The 17,881-nt window shown below is 38.4% G+C and overlaps 1 protein-coding gene across 3 annotated transcripts in view; it reads left to right on the top strand.

Moving 5' to 3' along the window:
* The window catches only part of USF3 (upstream transcription factor family member 3), a 49,213-nt gene that overhangs the window by 20,011 nt on the left and 11,321 nt on the right, over nucleotides 1-17,881 (top strand). Inside the window, exons 2-5 of one of the 3 annotated variants that reach the window (XM_018038532.1) lie at nucleotides 4,558-4,673; nucleotides 7,605-7,669; nucleotides 8,935-8,963; nucleotides 12,032-12,114. In XM_018038532.1, coding sequence (XP_017894021.1) covers nucleotides 7,623-7,669; nucleotides 8,935-8,963; nucleotides 12,032-12,114 — 159 coding nt within the window. In that variant the 5' untranslated portion in view covers nucleotides 4,558-4,673; nucleotides 7,605-7,622. Of the gene's footprint in view, nucleotides 1-4,557; nucleotides 4,683-7,604; nucleotides 7,670-8,934; nucleotides 8,964-12,031; nucleotides 12,115-17,881 lie in introns of all 3 variants that reach the window. The other 2 variants (XM_018038564.1, XM_018038623.1) reach the window with 2 other exon arrangements.

The following is a 17,881-nucleotide window of genomic DNA, read 5'->3' as shown; positions in this document are numbered from 1 at the left end:
AATTTTTTGAGGAACCTCCCTGCTGTTTTCCATAATGGCTGTACCAGTTTATGTTTTCATCAGTGGTGTCCAAGGATTCCCTTTTCTTCACATCCTTGCCAAACCTTATCTTTTGACATTTGATAATAGCCATTCTAACAGGTGTGAAGTAAGATATCTTTATCATTTTGATTTGCTTGTTCCTGATGATTAATGATGTTGAGCATCTTTTCATATGCTTATGAAAAGTCTGTATGTCTTCTTTGGAATATATATTCTTCCTAGAATATAAATATATTTTTAAAAGAAACTTCAGAGGATTAAGTGGCAGTGACCTTGAAAGAGCCTTTTGAGATGCTGGTAATGTTCTATATATTGATGTAAGTGGTGGTTATATGGTTGTATCCTTGTATAAAAATACATGAGGGATTTGCTGGTGGTCTAGTGCTTAGGATTCTGGGCTTTTGCTGCTGTGGCCTGGGTTCAGTCCCTGGTTGGGGAACTGAGATCCTGCAAGCCGTGCAACACAGTCAAAAAAAAAAAAGAGAGAGAGAGAGAGAGAAAATAAATAATAGGTGATTAGAGTGAACTTAAATTAGTGATTTATTGTATGTAAGTTATATATCAATAAAAAGAAAAAAAAATCCTAACTGCATTGTCCTTTTTTCCATTTTAATGTAGACTAGGGGACTTCATTTTACTTCAGATCAGGGCTAGGCTAGTTTCTGTGGATTGCTCTTCAAGAACTACTGATTTTAAGATACAATCTGAACATACTCATTAGGCATAACATATTCCTTTATAGTCTGGTCCAGGTTCCCTTTCTGCCCCCAACCCCCCACAGCAGAATTCTCAGATAAAACATTATAAAGCTCTGTGGTGAAAAAAATAAATGGTTGCCCCTGTGGGAGGAGGAGAAAGGATTGACAGGAAGGGTCATGAGAGAACTTTCTCTGATGATGATAATGTTCTGTGCCTAGATAGTGGTTGTGTCACGCAGGTATATGCATTTGTCAAAACTCACTGATTATTATACTGAAATGTGTGCATTTTACTAATATGTAAGCTTTTTTGTTCATGGGGAAAAAGTTACCTCATGGGAAAAAAAGATGATTCGGGGACTTCCCTGGTGGCCCAGTGGTTAGAACTTCGCCTTCCAGTGCAGGGAGTGCAGGTTCAAGTCCTAATCAGTGAGTTAAGGTCCCACAAGCGTCATAGCCAAAAACCAGAATATGCGCAACAGAAGCAGTGTTGCAACAAATTCAATAAAGACTTTACAAATGGTCCACATCAAAAAAAGAAAAAAGATGTGATTTTTGATGCAGGGGATCTGAAGGCCACACTTTGAGAACCATGTGGATCACAATAAACTGTGGAAAATTCTGAAAGAGATGGGCATACCAGACCACCTGACCTGCCTCTTGAGAAACCTATATGCAGGTCAGGAAGCAACAGTTAGAACTGGACATGGAACAACAGTCTGGTTCCAAATAGGAAAAGGAGTACATCAAGGCTGTATATTGTCACCCTGCTTATTTAACTTATATGCAGAGTACATCATGAAAAACGCTGGACTGGAAGAAGCACAAGCTGGAATCAAGATTGCTGGGAGAAATATCAATAACCTCAGATATACAGATGACACCACCCTTATGGCAGAAAGTGAAGAGGAACTCAAAAGCCTCTTGATGAAAGTGAAAGTGGAGAGTGAAAAAGTTGGCTTAAAGCTCAGCATTCAGAAAACGAAGATCATGGCATCTGGTCCCATCATTTCATGGGAAATAGATGGGGAAACAGTGTCAGACTTAATTTTTTTTGTCTCCGAAATCACTGCAGATGGTGACTGCAGCCATGAAATTAAAAGACGCTTACTCCTTGGAAGAAAAGTTATGACCAACCTAGACAGCATAATGAAAAGCAGAGACATTATTTTGCTGACTAAGGTCTGTCTAGTCAAGGCTATGGTTTTTCCAGTGGTCATGTATGGATGTGAGAGTTGGACTGTGAAGAAAGCTGAGCACCAAAGAATTGATGCTTTTGAACTGTGGTGTTGGAGAAGACTCTTGAGAGTCCCTTGGACTGCAAGGAGATCCAACCAGTCCATTCTAAAGGAGATCAACCCTGGGATTTCTTTGGAAGGAATGATTCTAAAGCCGAAACTCCAGTACTTTGGCCACCTCATGAGAAGAGTTGACTCATTGGGAAAGACTCTGATGCTGGGAGCAATTGGGAGCAGGAGAAGGTGACGACAGAGGATGAGATGGCTGGATGGCATCACTGACTCGGATGGACTTGAGTCTGAGTGGACTCCGGAGTTGGTGATGGACAGGGAGGCCTGGCGTGCTGCGATTCATGGGGCCGCAAAGAGTCCGACACGACTGAGTGACTGAACTGAACTGAACTGAACTGAAGTTTCACTAATTTCAGAAATAACTTTCTTACCATGAAAAATAATAATCCATAGATTACTAATGTAACATTTTGACAGTTTTCTTTAAAAATTCACAAAACTTTAAATATTTTAAAGGGTGTATTTGTATTTGGTTATATAAATATTGTATTAAAAATGCTGTTTCCTTATTAGTAGAGTAATAAGTGGACAAGGATTAACGACAATATTATGTAGTTCTTTGTTCCAATAAAGAACTTTTTCTTTTTCAGTGTCAGGAATGCAACTTTAATATCAGGATATACTGGACATGGAAGTAATTTTGCATTGAATTAGGTTAACTGAATTGGTTAAAATGTGCTTTGAGATGGATATTTATAGTGACATTTGGTAAACTGGGTGACTTTAATTTGAGGTTGTATTCCTCTTTGAGTAAACTGCTGGCTTTCACCCCAGTGCAATATATTGATTGTATCTACTTATGTGGTAGGGCTCTATTGTCGTTTGCTTTAAGATTCTTGATGTTTAAAAAAAAGTAACACTTTTACTTCATGTATCTTAATTGTAACATGAATCTGAAAAGTTTAAAAAAAAGAAAAAAGGACAACTGGAGGGGAACAACTGGAACAGTGATATTAATCACCAAATGCCGACTCATGTGGGTATGAGGCAAATCTGACCTTACTGGTTTATATCTGGTCAACTCTCATACCACATCCCAAACAATCTCTCCTGCAGTAAAGTATTGGTCAGCTTCCTGAATTTCACCAAAATAACTGCCTGTGCTTTCAAGTTGTCCTGATAAGAACCACCTGGGGGCACTCATTAAATTTCAGGCTACTACCTTGGAGATCGGAATTCCTTCTTTTGAGACAGATTTAGTGCATCTGGGATGAGCTGAGAATCTATATTTTTAAACTGTTACCTTCTAATTAATAGGAATGTTTAGGAAATACTGACCCACTCCAGTGTTCTTGCCTGGAGAATCCCAGGGATGGGAGCCTCATGGGCTGCCGTCTCTGGGGTCGCACAGAGTCGGACACAACTGAAGCAACTTAGCAGCAGCAGCAGCAGCCCTAAAAAAGAGTTTCTTTTGTACAAAAAGAAAGAAGACGAAGAAAACAAAAAGAAAAATCACAAAGAGATCTTTTTGGAAATACAGATTCCTGGGCCCTCCTTCAGTTCAGTTCAGTTACTCAGTCATATCTGACTCTGCAGCCTCGTGGACTGCAGCACGCCAGGCCTCCCTGTCCATCACCAACTCCAGGAGTTTACTCAAACTCATGTCCATTGAGTTGGTGATACCATCCAGCCATCTGCTCCTCTGTTGTCCTCTTCTCCTCCTGCCTTCAATCTTTCCCAGCACCAGGGTCTTTTCAAATGAGTCAGTTCTTTGCATCAGGTGGCCAGAGTATTGGAGTTTCAGCTTCAGCATCAGTCCTTCCAGTGAATATTCAGAACTGATTTCCTTTAGGATGTACTGGTTGGCTCTCCTTGCAGTTCAAGGGACTCTCAAGAGTCTTCTCCCAACACCACAGTTCAAAAGCACCAATTCTGTGGCCCTCCTTAGCACTTCTCATTTGTCTGGGATGAAGGCCCCTCTTTTTTTAGTCAGGGGGAGGGCATGCTGCAGGGTTTGTGGGATCTTAGTTCCTTGAGCAGGGATTGAACCTGGGCCCACGACAAGGAAAGTCCTACCTGCTGAATGATCAGGGAATTCTCCCCATGTTGACATTTTTTAAGAGCACATACAATGTGCAGATATGAGAGCTGTCTTCCTGATGCCTTTAGTGGAAGGTCCTTGAGTAAGCCTTCAGTCACTCTCACAAGAGAGAATGGGGAAGTAGGAGATTGAAGGAAAGATAATTTTAGAATTGAGGACAATTAGTATAAAAGCTAGGCTGAAGGCAAGTGACAGTGAGCCATCATAAGAAAGGAGAGACTCACCTCCTGGAGATGGTCCAATGGCTGCTGTGCTACCATTTTTATGGGGGTGGAGCATGCATAACCCACTGGGAAGGGACTTTTGAAAGCAACTAGGTTCGTTAACTTTTAAGAGGTATGGAGAATTCAGGTTCACCCTGTAAGCCACGGAAAATCTGCCTGCCTGGCCTAGGTTGCTAGTCCTTGTTTTATTTCATGCTGCTAATGGAAACCTATAAACATTCACTGATTTTTCTCTTGTGTAGTAAGAAGAAAACATAACTTATAGACCATCTTCTGGCAGAAGATGATAGATTTGGATCAGAAACGGGAGGCGTTGGAAGCCAGGAATCAAAAGTGAAGAGATTCTGCAAGCCCTTGGGTGAGAAAGGTGACAGGGATTGATTTATTTACTCACATGTCCCACATTATGTAATGTGAACCTGCTTTTAGGTTGATCTGGACTTCATAAATGTTAGGGAGAAAATGGAATAAATAAGCTGCCAGAAATAGATCTAGAGCACACGCTTCGCAGGCTGATTCAGTCAGAACTTTCTGTCAGCACCTTGTCTGCACCTACTTCTACTTCTTTCCCAGGACTCTTCCCCCCCTTTCTAGAGCTAAAGCCTTAACCCAAAATGCATCATCTGTATCCATGGCTGTTGTTGTTCAGTCACTGAGTCATGTCTGACTCTGTGACCCCATGGACTGCAGCAAGCCAGGCTTCCCTGTCCTTCACTGTCTTCTGGAGTTTGCTCAAACTCATGTCCATCGACTCCGTGATGCTGTCTGAACATCTCATCCTCCGTTGTCCCCTTCTCCTCTTGCCCTCACCCTTTCCCAGCATCAGGGCCTTTTCCAGTGAGTCAGCTTTTCACATCACGTGGCCAAAGTATTCAAGCTTCAGCATCAGTCCTTTCAATGAACATTCAGGGTTGATTTCCTTTAGGCTTGACTGGTTTGATCCCCTTACTGTCCAAGAGACTCTCAAGAATCTTCTCCAGGACACAATTTGAAAGCATCAGTTATTTGACTTTCAGTCTTCTTTATGGTCCAACTCTCACATCTGTACATGACTACTGGAAAAACCATAGCTTTGACTAAACAGACTTTTCTCGGCCAAGTGATATCTCTGCTTTTAAATACACTGTTTAGGTTTTGTCATAGCTTTTCTTCCAAGGAGCAAGCATCTTTTAATTTCAAGGCTGCAGTCACCATCTGCAGTGATTTTGGAGCCCAAGAAAATAAAGACTGCCACTGTTTCCACTTTTCCCCATGTATTGGCCATGAAATGATGGGACTAGATGCCATGATCTTAGTTTTCTGAATGTTGAGTTTTAAGCCAGCTTTTTCACTCTCCTCTTTTACCCCCATTAAGAGGTTCTTTAGGTCCTCTCTGCTTTCTGCGATTAGAGTCATATCATCTGCATATCTGAGGTTATTGATATTTCTCCCAGCAGTCTTAATTCTAGCTTGTGATTCATTAGCCTGGCATTTTGCATGATGTCGTCTGCGTAGAAGTTAAATTAGCAAGGTGACAATTTACAGCCTTGTTGTACTGTTTTCACAGTTTGAACCAGTTGTTCCATATAAGGTTCTAACTGTTGCTTCTTGGTTCATATATAACTTACTCAGGACACAGGTAAAGTGGTCTGGCATTCCCATCTCTTTAAGAATTATTCTGCAGTTTGTTGTGATCCACACAGTCAAGGGCTTTTGCATAGTCAGTGAAGCAGACGTAGATGTTTTTCTGGAATTCTCTTGCTTTTTCTATGATTCATCTGATGTTAGCAATTTGATCTCTGGTCCCCCTGCCTTTTCTAAATTCAGCTTGTACATCTGGAAGTTCTTGGTTCATGCACTGCTGAAGCCTAACTTGAAGTATATTGAGCATTACCTTGCTAGCATGTGAAATGAGCACAGTTGTACAGTAGTTTGAACATTGTTTGGCATTGCCCTTTTTTGGGATTGGAATGAAAGTTGAACCTTTTCCAGTTCTGTGGCCATTGCTGAGTTTTCCAAATTTGCTGGCATATTGAGTGCAATACTTTAACAGCATCATCTTTTAGGATTTGAAATAGCTCAGCTGGAATTCTATCACCTCCACTATCTTCATTCATAGTAATGCTTCCTAAGGCCCACTTGACTTGACTCCAGGATGTCTGGCTGTAAGTGAGTGACCACATCATTTTGGTTATCCAGGTCATTTATATCCATGGCTAAAATTGATTAAATCCTTACTACAACTAGGCACAATGCTGTTGTCCTTTTCTTGCATTATTTCATCTTTTCTTTCTTGAAACAACCCAGTGATCTAGATACTGTGATTATGATCCACTTTCTAGATGAAATGTCTGAGTTTCCAAGAGGTTACACAACTTGCCCAGGACCTCCCAACTAGGAAATGGCAGAACCAGATTTTAAACTCACACTGACTCCAGTTCCTTACTTTCTGCCTTCAGAGAGAAAATGGGAAACTGCACTTGGCAACCTCTTGCAGTGTATCAGAACAGGTAGCCCAGCTTGACAGGCCTCTTTTGAAAGACTGCCAATCCCTGAGATTTAAAGGCATTAAAGTTATTGCAGAATTCTTGAAAATCAGAAAAGAGAGATAAATCACCTGTAATATTCCTGGGCTTATATAACTTTGTTTAATATTGTAATATATTTGCTCTCAGGCTTTTTGAGTGTATTTCCATATAATATATGTATTCTTTAGTATCATGGTATTTTAAGTATTAATGGAATTTTCATGCTCAAACTCAGATTTTAATGATTCTCAACTGATAGTGTTTAAAACTTCTAGCAGTTTGAAATGAAAGAAGCCCAGCAAATGAGTAAATGAATGAACGCTTGCTTCCATATATGGGATAGCATATATTTGTGTACTTGTCACTTTTGGTTTTTCTGCATTCAGAGAGAATGCCCATTGTTTTCAATTTTGTATCATGAGCAAAGAACTCAAGTATGTTTTACCTGTCTTTCCAGATCTTGCTCAAATCTGTACCCCCTTTAGGCTTTTCTTGATTTCTAAATCTGTAATGATCTTTCTCTTCTCCAGTGTTCTGAAGCACTTCCTGGCTATATCTCCCATTTGACATTCACCATGTTCTCCACCTGCTGGTTATAGTATTTTTTGTCCTATCTTCTTATACTTTTTTTTCCTGTCCACAGTACCTAATCCAGTGCTTTTTCATGATGTCACTTTTATTTTTTTAGCATCTTGGTATTCAAACCGAATTGCTATTAATCAGTTTCTCCCAGATACTAGAATGCCTTTAGACTTTCTGACATGTCTTTTCATGCCTTGTAGGTTCCTATCACTGTAACCATGCCAGAAATGACAGAGAATGAGACTCCTACAAAAAAGCAGCACAGGTATGAAGCCACAGTCCAAAAATAATACAGTTTTGGCAGATAAGCAGAATTGGTCCCCACTTTTTGAAATAGGTAGTCCTTTAGGGAACTTTAATTTGGATGTCTAGAAAACCATTACTCTTCAAAAATAGCCGTGGATAAATATAAATAGATATACAGAAAGGGGTATATAGTTAAAATTTACCTGTCCTTTGAATTCTGCTAACCATGTAAGTGGTTAAATGACTATCAGTAGTTAAAACAATATAATACCCAAATATATGTTAAATGTTTAGTTTCTTCTGAGGTTTTTACTTGCATTCAATATTAGTCTTTGTGGTGGATGCAAAGCCACTTAGACTGAAGTCAGTTTGAATAGACGTTTTGTGATGTTACGAACCATCATTTTGGGCAGTGTTTCTGCTTAGAATTGCATGACCAGTGGTTCCATTATTAAATATTACAATCTTTGTTAGAGATTAGATAGGTATTAGAGAATGCTTATGTATTGAATAATGGTATATACGGGAAAATTGGTGATTTTAGTAGATCACCTTTTGAGAAAATGTAAGAATTTGGATAACCTAACATATATAAATGCAAAAGATGTCTCAGATGCCAGTTGTTAGTGTATGAGTGCCAGTGCCTGCCACACTTCCCTCCCTAGGATTACAAGGTTCCTCTTTACTGTTTGTCTTCTTTACACAGTCACCCCAACCCTTAGCCAGTGCCAGAACAAACAGTGGAAATCAGCTACAGTTGACCCTTAAACATAGTGGTGGTTAGGGTATAGCCAGACCTCTTATTCACAGTTCCTCCATATCTGCTGTTCATATCCATGGATTCAACCAACTCTGGTTCCTATGGTACTATAGAATTCACTGTTGAAGAAAATCTCTGTATAAGTGAACAAGTCCCAGATCATGTTGTTTAAGAGTCAACAGTACTTGGCATATCACTTTAGGAGTTGAATAGCTCCTTAATTACATTTTTCAAATAGGTCAGTTTTCAATGACTGAGTTACTTCCCAACCAATTACTTTGGGGTAAGAGAAAATAGAGAATAGTAGTTACTTTTAGCAGTTGTGAATTCTGAATTTATACTGATGTATCTGCAGTCAGGTTTTTATACCATAATCTATTATTGAGAAAATTTTCTTTAAAATGACTTCTTATTGATTCAACAAATACAAAATCATCAAATTAATTTTTATGGTTCTCAAAATATAAAGCAAAATGTTTTCTTATTATTTTCATGTTCCTATTATCTATATTTTTTTGTTTCAGAAAGAAAAATCGGGAGACACACAATGCAGGTAGAAACAATACTTTAAATTTTATTTGTTAGCATTTTTTGTATTCAAAATGAAATTATACTGTAGCTGATTGTGTTTTCATGTTATGAGCACAGAATCATTATTCATTACATTCTAGGAAAGTATTCTTTTACTGTTTGGGGTTTTATTTTTCATTTTTAAAAGTTGAAGTAAAGTTGATGTCCAATATTATGTAAATTACAAGTGTATGACATAGTGACTCACAATTTTTAAAAGTTATACTCCATGTATAGTCATTATAAAATATTGGCTGTATTCCCTATGTTGTACCATGTAGCTTATTTATTTTATACGTAATGATTTGTGCTGTATTGTTTTTAGTTGACAAAGTACTCCCTAAGTCTTGTGAAGACTTATAGTCTAATTAGCTCTTTAGCTATTAGTAGACAGAGAAGGCAATGGCACCCCACTCCAGTACTCTTGCCTGGAAAATACCATGGACGGAGGAGCCTGGTGGGCTGCAGTTCACGGGGTCGCTGAGAGTCGGACATGACTGGGTGACTTCACTTTCACTTTCATGCATTGGAGAAGGAAATGGCAACCCACTCCAGTGTTCTTGCCTGGAGAATCCCAGGGATGGGGGAACCTGGTGGGCTGCCGTCTATAGGGTCGCACAGAGTCGGGCACAACTGAAGCAACTTAGCAGCAGCAGCAGCAGACTATTAGTAGCTATTAAATAGTAGCTACTAAAAGTCTACTATTAGTATTACTAATAATACTACTATTAGCAGCTATTAGTAGTATTACTATTAGTAGCTACTAGTAGTATTACTAATTAGTCTACTATTAGTAGACTAGTCGACTATTAGTATTACTAGTCGACTATTAGTATTACTAATAATACTATTATTCAGTTCAGTTCAGTTCAGTCACTCAGTCGTATCTGATTCTTTGTGACCCCATGAATTGCAGCACGCCAGCCCTCTCTGTCCATCACCAACTCCCAGAGTTCACTCAGATTCACGTTCATCGATTTGGTGATGCCATCCAGCCATCTCATCCTCTGTTGTCCCCTTCTCCTCCTGTTCCCAATTGCTCCCAGCATCAGAGTCTTTTCCAGTGAGTCAACTCTTCGCATGAGGTGGCCAAAGTACTGGAGTTTCAGCTTTAGCATCATTCCTTCCAAAGAAATCCCAGGGTTGAGCTCCTTCAGAATGGACTGGAAACATCTATTTCTGCTTTATTGACTATGCCAAAGCCTTTGACTGTGTGGATCACAATAAACTGTGGAAAATTCTGAGAGAGATGGGAATACTACTGTTAGTAGCTATTAAATAGACTATAAGCTATTAATAGCTTATAGTCTATTTAGCTATTTAGCTAAATAGTCTATTTAGTCTATTTAGCTAATCCTTATTAATTTAAGGATTAGTATACCGCTGGAGCTAGTGTTTTAAGTGATTTCCCCACTGAGGAATTCCAGGTATACTCCTTATGGAAAGAGTGAAGAGTATGTGTCTGCAGAAATTTTAGAGGAGGCTAGCTGCCTAGTTGGGAAGAAATGGCTGTAGATTTTAAAGGTACTTGAAATGTGACCAGTTTTAAATTAAGCTGTGGAATCCTCAATTATAAGAAGAAATATAGAAAAAAAACTTTGCTTTTATCTTAAATATCAGAATTACAGGCCATAGCCAGGTAAGCATTTATAGAAGTAATAGTGCATACATTGACAATTTGATATATTGTTTAATGTTTTATTTTCCATCAGGGACTGTAGTCAGATCTAAATATATATATTGTTTCTTTTACTCTATAAATAATATCTTCCTTTCCCTAAGGAAAGGAACCTGGGGAAAACTTTATGGAAAGAAGTGTTGAACACTGATGGGACACTGCTGTTCCTCAGAATGGGAGTTCACTGCATGTCAATTCCCTTTTATCACTCTGGATAGAGTCTTAATATTATTACTGTTGTTTTGTCTACACACATTAGAAAATATGCGCTTAGAAAACAACAAATATTATTGTTAGAGCATTCAGAAGAATGGTGAGCTCTATTTTATCACTCTGTGTGGTTTTTTTGCCCTATCAGTACATCTAAGTTTTTTTTTTTTTTTTTGCCTTATGAGCTAAATCTTTTTATTGGAATTAAATGTCACATGGGACAATAAATATGTCCTGATAGTAATTTATTGAGAAAGTAAATCACTGTCATTCTCACTGCTAGATTATGAGGCAAAAATATATATTTGTGGAATAAGACCTACTTATGCTATATCTGAAAGGTCATCTTCTTAGAAGCACTGAAATCCTTTGTTAAAAGGAAGATTTTAGAAAATTAACAAAATGTAAACCAATTTTTCTATTTTCATTATATTATAGAAACTGTTTAGATCATCTCTTATATCTTCTTGCCTCTTTCATACAGCTTTTAAAGTTGTAGCATGCATGCCTGGAACATTTCTCACAAGTCGTCAGTTGTCTAGCTCCTAACATGGGGCAAAGTGAACAGCACAGACACCATAGAGAAAAATAAGCCACTGCCTTTTCTCATCTGTTTAAGTCACAGCTAATAGCTATTTCTACTCCAAAAATGCTGTCTAGTCAGCATAAAAGGTGTTTTAAAGTTCTTTAATCTGCCTGGAAAGGTCTAATTTGCTGTTTGCTATAAAGCAGCAGCTTTTTAGTAACATAACTAGTAGCGAGTTCTTGAAATTTAGTTATCATTAAAATCTCTATTACTTGAAATATATTAATGACCTAAGAGTAATATAGTATTAGTAATTTTTTTTTGTAATTTGAATTTAATTATTACAGATTCCTTTATTTAAAATCCAAATAAAAGGTGATTAAAGGTGGAGAAAGCTCTTGGGGAGGTCGGGGAGAGGAAAAAAGAAAAAAAAGTATGGCTTGTATTGATTTCCGTAACACTAAACTTAGAATATGACATTCTTAGAAATCTTCTTATGGTTATTTGTATTCAGTAGACACTGCTTGATAAGACTTTCTTTGAGATTTCTTTACCTAAAATTTCTTTACCCTTGGAGAATGAGGCACTTTGGCAGCAGTACTGCAAGGTTTGATAAATGAATTTTTTCTCTATCTAGTGGAGAGGCATAGAAAGAAGAAAATCAATGCTGGGATAAATAGAATAGGAGAGCTGATCCCATGCTCTCCTGCACTGAAACAGGTAAGAAATCCTCTTATACTTTAACCAATTGCTTGTGATCAGATAATTCCCTAAGTTGTTTCTGTGCTCAGAATGATTATTTTTGTTCCCTGTCGAAAAATGTTTTTTTAGAATTAATAATTACCTCATGGTTTTTCATTTGTTCAATTTTTTTATGTACATATCTCTAATTCTTTCCACACCTCCCAACAGTCTCTTAGTGTAATTTCTGCATGGTCAAATTGCCATGAAATTTCATTTTCCCTATTTTTCCTTTGAGACTTTACTTCTGGAACCCTCTACCCTTCTTTTTTCAGTCTCAATTAGTTGGTCTCTTTCAAATCTTCTGTTTTTTTGTTTTTGGCCAGGCAGCATGTGGGGTCTTAGTTCCCTGACCAGGGACAGAACCCATGCCCTCTGTAGTGGAAGCACAGTCTTAGCCACTGGATCACAGGGGAAGTCCTCAACTCTTCTGGTTTTAATTTCAGCTCTCATATTTTTAATTCCCACATCTTTTTTTCTTATTGTCTTTGTTCCTTTTATGTTGTTTATGATGATGCAGTATATCTCATCTTTGAGAATAATATAAAGGGTTTTGGAGTTTAAAAATGTTTCTCCTCTGTTTTGACGTTCTGTCTTTCTTTTTGGAGACATTCCTTAAATGTTTAGTGACACCTCAGCTGTTTTTTTCACATTTGAGAAGGAGGCGTTAAAAAGCTGATTGAACAGGTTATCTTTTGGTGGTCCTAATGGTTTAGTGATTGTCTGATGATCTAGTGTTGCAGTTGTTGTTATTGAATGAAAAACTGCCAACATTTGTAGATTTTCTTCTTTTGGAATTAGCTATTAATTTGTATTTTCTGGAGAAAGATCCTTCACCACCCCACCTAGCAGTGGGGATGGTGGGAAGAGGACTGACTCGTTGCCATTATTCTGGGAGCTGGGGCAGGGAGCGGGCGCTGGAGAGTCTCATGTTTTAGGAGGCATCGTTTTACTTCCCCACCCACCATGTTTTCGCTTAGGAGCCTCATCTTACCCGCTTCTGTGCCATGAAAGTATCTCTGAGGCTGAAATCCTTGGGTTCAAATTTCACAGAAAAGAAACTTGTCTCCTGTGGTTGGGGAGGAGTGGAAGTCATCCAGTTGCATAGGGTGTGTGTGGGGACTGGTTCTTATTACAAAAGAAGAATCTTTCTACCAGTTTCCTCATTTTTAGCCCCGTGCCTCACCCTACCTTCCATGGTCGCTGGAGCTTCCCAGTCCCAAACCATCCCAGACATTTGTTGGGGAGGGCCAGATCAATTTGTTCACTTCTCAACACTGTTTCCCTCAGCAAGTTCTTATAATTCAGTTCATTTTCATTCTTCCCTGCAAGGTGGTACCCCATCTTGCCTAAATGTGTTTTTCAGTCTTCTTAAAAATATACTTTTTGTTTCCTTGATACAAAAGCAAACGTAAGGGCTGGCACTGTGTCTCCTGACTGTTTTTCTTTCCCCATATCTCAGTGTATAGTAACTGCTCAGTACGCTTTGTTATTTGCCTAGTGAAATATTCCTCCTCTTGGCTTTTATTCCTTCAAGTTTCTCTGAAAGGAAACCATAATCATTTCTTTCTTGGTGCCCTAGAGTGTGCAGTGGAAGTCAGTATTGGTTTCTAGAAGTTGAATAGATTTAGACTTTCTTCACTTTTGCCTCATGTCCCCACCCCTGTCTGCAGTAGAGAACAGCAGGTGGGCATTATCAATTGCTTTTGTCTCAACTTTTGCGTTAAGAAAGGACATTATCTTAGTTTTAGTTTGATGTAGTCTGTTTTGTTTATTTTTGCTATTGTTTCTCTTGCTTTAGGAGACAGATACAAAGAAATATTGCTACAATTTATGTCAAAGAATGTTCTGCCTGAGTTTTCTAGGAGTGTTATGGTTTCCAGAAGTCTTTAATCCATTTTTGGTTTATTTTGTGTATGGTGTGAGAAAATTTCCAATTTTATTCTTTTATGTGTAGCTGTCCAGTTTTCCCATGTACTGAAGAGATTGTCTTTTTTCCTCAAAGTATTCTTGGCTCCTTTGTCATAGATTAATTGACCATAAATGGATAGGTTTATTTCTGGGCTTTCTATTCTGTTCATTGCTCTGTGTGTATGTTAGGACAGTACCATATTGTTTTGATTACTGCAGCTTTGTAGTATAATTTGAAATAAAGGAACATGATACCTCCAACTTTATTCTTTTTCAAGATTGTTTCCATACAAATATTGAAATTATTTGTTCTAGTTCTGTGAAAAATGCCATTGGTATTTTGATTTTGCATTGAATCTGTAGATTGCCTTGGGTAGTATGCTCATTTTAACAATATTAATTCTTTCAAACCAAGAGTACAAAAATTACTGGCCAATATCATTGATGAATGTAGATGTAAAAAGTCTTAACAAAATATAAGCAAATCAAATTCAAAAGTACATTAAAAAATCATAAACAATGATCAAGAAGGGTTTATCCCTGTGATGCAAGAATGGTTCACTCTCTGCAGAGCAATCAATGTTTTATACCATATTAATAAAATGAAAAATAAAAATCATATGATCATCTCAATAGATGTAGAAAAAGCTTTTGACAAAATTCAACATCCGTTTATGATAAAAGCTCCCAACAAAGTGGGTATAGAGAAAACATACCTCAGCATAATAAAGCCATATATGACAAGCCCACAGCTAACATACCCAGTGGTAAAAAGCTGCAAGCATTTATTCAGGACAAGAATGCCCACTCTTGCCACTTTTACTCATCATAGTATTAGAAGTGCTAGTCACACCCCAGTATTCATTGCAACACTATTTACAATAGCCGGGACATGGAAGCAACCTAGATGCCCATCAACAGATGAATGGGTATATATAGATGGAATATTACTCAGCCATAAAAAGGAACAAATTTGAGTCAGTTCTAGTGAGGTGGATGAACCTAGAGCCTGTTATACAGAGTGAAGTAAGTCAGAAAGAGAAAAACAAATATCATATATTAATGCATATAAATGGAATCAAGGAAAATGATACTGATGAACATATTTGCAGGGCAGGAATAAAGATGCAGACATAGAGAACTTGGGGACACATGGGGGAAGGAGAGGCTGGGATGAATTCAGAGAATAGCATTGAAGCATTTACATTACCATATGTAAAATAGTGGGAAGTTGCTTTATAACAGGGGAAGCTCAACCTGGTGCTCTGTGACAACCTTGAGAGGTGGGATGGGATGGAGGGGTGGGAGGGAGGTTCAAGGAGAGGACATATGTATACTTACGGCTGATTCATGTTGTTGTATGGCAGAAACCAACACAACATTGTAAAGCAATTATCTTCCAATAGAAAAAAAGTGCTAGCCACAGAAATCAGATAAGAAAAACAAAGAAAATGAATCTAAATTGGAAAGAAAGAAGTAAACTTTAACTCTTTGCAGATAACATGGTATTCTTCATAGAAAATCCTAATGATGCCACCAGGAAACTACTAGAACTCATGAATGAATTTAGTAAAGTTGTATGATACATTTACAGGATACAAAATTAACATACAGAAATCAGTTATGTTTCTGTACACTAAGAGCAAACTATCTGAAAAAGAAATTAAGAAAACAATCCCATTTACAGTTGCATCAAAAGCTACAAAATACCTAGGAATAACTCTTAACTAAGGAGGTAAAAACTTGTACTTGGAAAACTATAAGACACAGGTGAACAAAATTAAAGACGACACAAACAAATGGAAAGATATACCATGCTCAAGGATTCAAAGAATTAATATTGTTAAAATGACCATAATATCCAAAGTATGTTTTTAAAAATTAAAACATGCTTAAAAATCTTTTCATTGAAGTATGAAGTGAAAGTCGCTCAGTTGTGTCCAACTCTTTGCGACTTCAGGGACTATACAGTCTGTGGAATTTTCCAGGCCAGACTCTAGAGTGGGTTGCCTTTCCCTTCTCCAAGGGATCTTCCCAACCAGCGATTGAACCCGGGTCTCCCGCATTGCAGGCAGATTCTTTACCAGCTGAGCCACAAGGGAAGACCAAGTATACTGGAGTGGGTAAACTACCCTTTCTCCAGCGGATCTTCCCAACCCAGGAATCAAACCAGGGTTTCCTGCATTGCAGGCAGATTCTTTATCACCTGAGCTATCAGGGAAGTATTATTGAAGTATAGTTGGCTGATAATATTGTGTCAATCTCTACTGTACAGCAGAATGATCCAGTTATATGCATGTATATATTTCTCTTTTAAAAATTCATTTCCACTATGGTTTATCCCAGGGATATCCCTGTGCTATACAGTGGAACCTTGTTGTTACACATTCTAAATATAATAGTTTGCATCTACCAACCCCAGACTTCCAGTCCATCCCTTTCCCTCCCTCCCTCCACCTTGGCAACCGCAAGTCCCATCTCAGTGTCTGTGAGTCTGTTTCTGTTTCGTGGATAGGTTCATTTGTGCTGTGTTTTAGATTCCACATATAAGTGATACCATATGGTATTTGTCCGTCTCTTTCTGACTTACTTCACTTAGTATGATAATCTCTAGTTGTATCCATGTAACATAGTTTATAGTATCCTTCTATTTGGATTTTTTTAAAAAGATATGTGTGTGTGTATACATATACATATATATAACATATACATGTATTGGCATGTAATATTTCTGGAAAGATACATAAGTAACTTGGTTGACTCTGGAAAGGGCTTTAGAGGGCTAAAGTCAAAAGGAATGTGCTTTTCATTATGTATCTCTTCATTATTTACATTTTTGCATTATGTATATATTATGTTTTCCATTTTAAAAATTTGAATAAAGAATACATGGACTTTGATGTAAAATACAACCTTTCTGTAAAAGCTTAGAAATCGAATATACTAGGAGCATGGCACCAAAGCCCAATCAAGTGCCATTGTTATCTCAACCTACTGTTTAGAATAGTTTGTAGTTGTGGTTGATAGAGTAAAGGATAACATTAAAATCTGAAATTTTTGCATGGTCTTAAAGGCCCTCTCCGGAGAAGGCAATGGCACCCCACTCCTGTACTCTTGCCTGGAAAATCCCATGGATGGAGGAGCCTGGAAGGCTGCAGTCCATGGGGTCGCTGAGGGTTGGGCACGACTGAGCGACTTCTCTTTCGCTTTTCACTTTCATGCATTGGAGAAGGAAATGGCAACCCACTCCAGTGTTCTTGCCTAGAGAATCCCAGGGACGGGGGAGCCTGGTAGGCTGCCATCTATGGGGTCGCACAGAGTCGGACACGACTGAAGCGACTTAGCAGCAGCAGCAGCAGCAAAGGCCCTCTCTGCCCTGTCTCCTCCCACTGTTTCCCTGTATACTTGCCTTTTGTCTCATTTATCTCATTTGTCTCATTCTGTTCCTCCAACACGCCAAACTCAACCCTGCCTGGAGGCCTTAGTCCTTGCCAGTCCTGCTGCTTGAGCCTTCTTTCTCCAGATGTCCACAGGGCATGCCTTCTTATACTCCCTTCAAATTTTTGCTTAGATATCACCTCACAGAGAACCTTCCTCAGCCTCCCGTTATGAAATATATTGTAGCAGAATGTCTAAGTCAGTTTGGGTTGTTCTAAGAACATCCATAGACTGAGTGACTTAAGCGGCAGAAATGCATCTCACAATTCTGGAGGCTGGGAGTCCCAGACCAAGGTGCCTGCTGGTTGGTTCCTGATGGCCTTCTTCCTGGTTGTGTCCTCACATGGCGGAGACAGTAATCACCTCTCTCATGTCTTTTCTTCTGAGGGCAGTGAGC

This window comes from Capra hircus, chromosome 1 (assembly GCF_001704415.2).
Source record: "Capra hircus breed San Clemente chromosome 1, ASM170441v1, whole genome shotgun sequence".
Classification (NCBI taxonomy): domain Eukaryota; kingdom Metazoa; phylum Chordata; class Mammalia; order Artiodactyla; family Bovidae; genus Capra; species Capra hircus.
Note: the sequence above shows the minus strand (reverse complement) of the source record. Positions and strands in the feature narration are given on the sequence as shown.